Here is a 4694-nt window from a genome sequence, read left to right on the forward strand (position 1 = left end):
TATACAAGAGATCAATCAAAAGACAATTCGTTATCATCTTGTAATACATAATATCGGACAAATATTGTGTTTTAACCTTTATTACAATTTAAACAAGCAAAACATCGACAGCTATGAAATTAAGAGGAAAGTATTAAATATATATATATATATCTTTGGATTACAAGTGTATATGTATGTATGTACATGTATGTATGTATGTGCGTGCGTGCGTGCGTATGTATGTATGTATGTATGTATGTATGTATGTGTGTGTGCGCGTGCGTGCTTGTATGTATACACGTGTGTGTCTTTCGACAGTATTGTTCCTGATTTCAGTATTACCGCTTCTTCAATGCATACATTATCACGTTATTATTTAAAGGCAAAGGCAATCGTATGATTACATTCTACAAAACATACACCAAACTAATTACATAAATGATAGCAGACAAAAACGACGGGATTAATAAACTTTCAAGGTGAAGGAATAAACACTGCGTTGTGACGTGAATCAGGTGTCTTGTTGATTTATGTACATAACTTGACACGCCCACAAAGTAACAGCATCAAAACAAAGTTCATATATATAGGATGTATATAGAAGAACAACAGGCAGACCCTAACGAACCAAAACAATGTCAGGAGAAGCCGCCTGTTTCATCGGGTAAACGCATCATGGTTGATAATTCATGAATACTTTTGGTGATGGAGTGGAGATTGAGCACACAGTTTCATTAAATTAACCCCAAAATATCCATAATACCTAACATTTTTGTTCTAAAGGCAGATCGATGAATTGAAACAAATTGACAGTGGAGTATATGTTCTTGCAATCAGCACAGGCAATGTTTTAATTACACTATAGTCAGGTATTGTCTTAATTACACTATAGTCAGGTATTGTCTTAATTACACTATAGTCAGGTATTGTCTTAATTACACTATAGTCAGGCAATGTCTTAATTACACTATAGTCAGGTATTGTCTTAATTACACTATAGTCAGGTATTGTCTTAATTACACTATAGTCAGGCAATGTCTTAATTACACTATAGTCAGGTATTGTCTTAATTACACTATAGTCAGGCAATGTCTTAATTACACTATAGTCAGGTATTGTCTTAATTACACTATAGTCAGAATTACACTATGTCTTAATTACACTATAGTCAGGCATTGTCTTAATTACACTATAGTCAGGTATTGTCTTAATTACACTATAGTCAGGTATTGTCTTAATTACACTATAGTCAGGTATTGTCTTAATTACACTATAGTCAGGTATTGTCTTAATTACACTATAGTCAGGTATTGTCTTAATTACACTATAGTCAGATATTGTCTTAAATACACTATAGTCAGGCATTTTTCCAGCAGCGCGTTCACTTAGATATCCACAGTGGGCACACAGATTAATCTGTGAAACACTTGTTACATCCGGGATGTGGGAAAACAAAAGTATCACGAACAGTTGCCGTACTTAGGCTTTGCTGGTCATCTTCATTGACAGACGGTGAATTTCACGACGAAAGTTTGCGTTCCAGAAGCTGTAGATTATAGGATTTGATGCACTTTGAAGAAAGTAGGACCTTTGAAAGATGTGAAAGAGGACGAATCCTGCTCCGTCGAGCTCTGACAGAAGGTTCTTTTTGACAGAAGCCGCGATGGTCAGGGAAAGGTGGGGAAGGAACGACGCCACAAACGTAACTGTTATCAGAAACATCATGAACGTTGTCCTTCTCGTTACTTTTGTTCGCTGTGAGCACCGTGTTTCACGTCTTGCACTTACAGATCTAGAATTCGATCTGTTTCCACGTTCAATTAACGAAGTCTGGTCAGCAGTCGATACCATGGCTGGCTGATTTTCAGACTTCCCAGCTGCATCCAAAGATTTGATTCTTTGATCTGTGACGTCACTTTCATGGGAAATACTGTTCTCGTTCTTAGGAACACCGTCCCCAGATCCGCCATGTAATGGTGTTTCCCGAACGCCATCTTTACCACCGTGGTTCAAGGGCGCCAGTTCTGTCATAGGAAGTCTGCATTCGTCTTGGTCCGACTTGGAAGAACTTACAATGTCGACTGAAGTGTTTGGAGCATTGACAGAAACATCTGTTGGTGTATCTAGAACCATTATCCTTTCCTCAACCCTTCTTCGTACAGAAACAGTCTCTTTGAACCTTTTCTGAAGTATGATCTGCCTCCAGATCAAGCTATACACAACTGCAATGGTCAGTGCTGCTCCAAAGAACACCAGGAACTGAACACCAAGGTACACAATGTGCAGTGTTGAACCGATGAACTGGTCAGATAAGGAACAGTCCACTCCCGTGATGTTGATCCTGTCGGTTGGCACCGTCCTGCCACCATAGATGAAGCCGGCAGGGACGGCAAGCACCACTGCCAGAGAGCAACAGATGGCAATGGAGATGTTGGCTACCTTTGTCGTCATCTGGATCTGTAGCGGACGACATATCTTCTTGAATCTGTCCACCGCTACAGCTACAAGAACGCTTCCAGAGGCAATGGAGTTGATGGTCTCGAACAGCTTCATTAGACGACATATCTTGTATTCTCCGAAGGTGTACGTGTGTCTCATATCAATGACCTCAAACGGGATGCTGGTGAAACAGTTGATGAGATCGAGGACAGCAAGAGCGATTACGAAACATCGGGTCGTGCTGGGCTTGAACTTAGCGATGTAGACGTAACACACCAACGAGTTTCCAAGGACGCCTATCAGCATCAGGATGACGAGGAAGAGGATGACAGGGAAATATTTAATGGCGTAGAGGTCGTCATGACGTCGTAGATATTCTTCGATCTCATTGCTGGTCAGATCTGAGATGTTTGAATTCATTGTGGACTGGTAAATAGAAAGTGGTTTATGTAGTTGAACAATCTGTTTAAGACAGCCTTGAAACTATTTCTCTTTTGTTATTCTTATTTACTGTTATATTTCTACATCACACTTTATATGCTTCCTGGTATTGATTTAGAAAGGAAGGAAAAACTATTATGTCACAGATAATACATTTGCCAGATTTTTCTCTAATCCCTACAAAATACACATATGTACCAATTAGCAATGTATTTACAGGCACAGATTAAGAATGTTCAATTTCATAGTGAAAACAAATAATTCATAAATGTACACAATAAACTTTATCATATATGTACGTATTGGTGAAAAACACGTATTCATAGGAGAGGGTAAACTACTGAAATTATTTTCAGTTATCTTAAATCTCAGCGCATAATAGCATTACTGCAAAAATATTTTGTCGAAGAATCTTTCAGTAGGAATATTTATCACAAATGCAAAGTTTTCAGATTAAAAATAAATGTTGTTTAGTTATTTCCCGAATGATATAATCGAAATTATTTAACTGAAAGTTTACACCATAGGTATACAATATATAATTTAAATAATTTGACATATGCACATATCCTCTGTTTGTGTAGGGTTAAGAACTAACATGCGATAATATAGTCATTAGACTTACTTGTGATGTAGTTGGCGTCGCGGACAATGTATAGATGATGTGTTGTGGTGGTGCACTACAGATAGTAAACTGTGTTTGGCTTCAAAGTGACCGGACATATAAAGGATGAGGAAACACGATTCCCACACAAGGAAGTAGGGATATGTATTTCGGGATGCTTAAATATAGACGGAGCGTTTTCCAAATGTCAATTAACAAGTTTCCAGATGGTGATATATTATCATTCGGCCCGACATATCGTCATGACAATTTTGGTCAGTAAATAACAAAACAGAATAAACTGCTTTAAAAGTTTTGTTTTTAGGAGCTGTGAGATCTTACCGGGCCAGTATAAGGTGAAGTCTGGCTGGTAATGTCCCTTTAACTGATAATTGTTGTGTATGCATTGTTTCTGGATCAAACAATGAATTTTAACACAGTGATTCGTTTCTGCAATGCAGTAGATGTCAAAGGCTCTGTGATCTTGTCGGATCTGTGCAAAAGGTGTAGTCTGAAAGTAATGTTCGCGGTTCTTTAAATAAGAACTTCAGCGTATGCATTGTTTCTGTACCAAACAATGTACTTCAACATGTTAGGCATGGTATTTCGCGAGGATGAGGGCGTGATTGAAGAGACAAGGACGTTCACGTCTACATTCACTCTAACCCTCGCCCCCTGTCAGGACGTTGATGATAATATTACTCTCATTTTGACAGGGATCAAATAATGAGTGAATGTGACTATGTATTCAATTCCATGGGTGAAACCTTTACTTGTCGATGTTAGCCTCGTCAAACGGAGCACGGTTGGCCTAGCATTCCTGCCTGTACCAATGAGAATTGCGTCCCTTAGTTGTCCCACGATACACTGATCGTAGCATTGACTCTCTTGTAAGTCCCGATCATAATCCTTGGCTTTTCAGCATGTACCTATTTCACCAAAAGTTGACAGTGTTTCTGCATCAATCGTGTTAGGCTTTTCTAAAAATAAGATGAAGCGCACACCCATACCACTGGAATCATAAGTGGCATTGGACTTCAGGCTTTCACTCACTTCGTCAAACAAGAGTGTTTATGGTAGCCTAGCGGATACCCGACCCGACGTCCATACCCACTGTGGGAGCAAACTTTCAATCTACGCCGTGAGTCTTCCGCGCTAATACCGCTGAAATATTGCTGAACGTTGGGTAAAAGTTAACAATAACGCTAATGAAAATATAACCCGTCCA

At 38.9% G+C, this 4694-nt stretch overlaps 1 protein-coding gene across 1 annotated transcript; it reads right to left on the reverse strand.

Moving 5' to 3' along the window:
• Positions 1–64: 64 nt before the first annotated feature.
• On the reverse strand, positions 65–3578 carry LOC124259001 (alpha-2Db adrenergic receptor-like). Its single transcript, XM_046693062.1, has 2 exons — positions 3488–3578; positions 65–2847 (listed from the first exon to the last, which is right to left on the reverse strand). Exon 2 carries the CDS (start codon positions 2839–2841, stop codon positions 1462–1464), a length of 1380 nt encoding a protein of 459 aa, XP_046549018.1. The 5' UTR covers positions 2842–2847; positions 3488–3578; the 3' UTR covers positions 65–1461.
• Positions 3579–4694: the final 1116 nt, after the last annotated feature.

Source organism: Haliotis rubra, unplaced genomic scaffold (genome assembly GCF_003918875.1).
Source record: "Haliotis rubra isolate DU_JTF1 unplaced genomic scaffold, ASM391887v1 Scf705, whole genome shotgun sequence".
Taxonomy (NCBI): Eukaryota; Metazoa; Mollusca; class Gastropoda; order Lepetellida; family Haliotidae; genus Haliotis; species Haliotis rubra.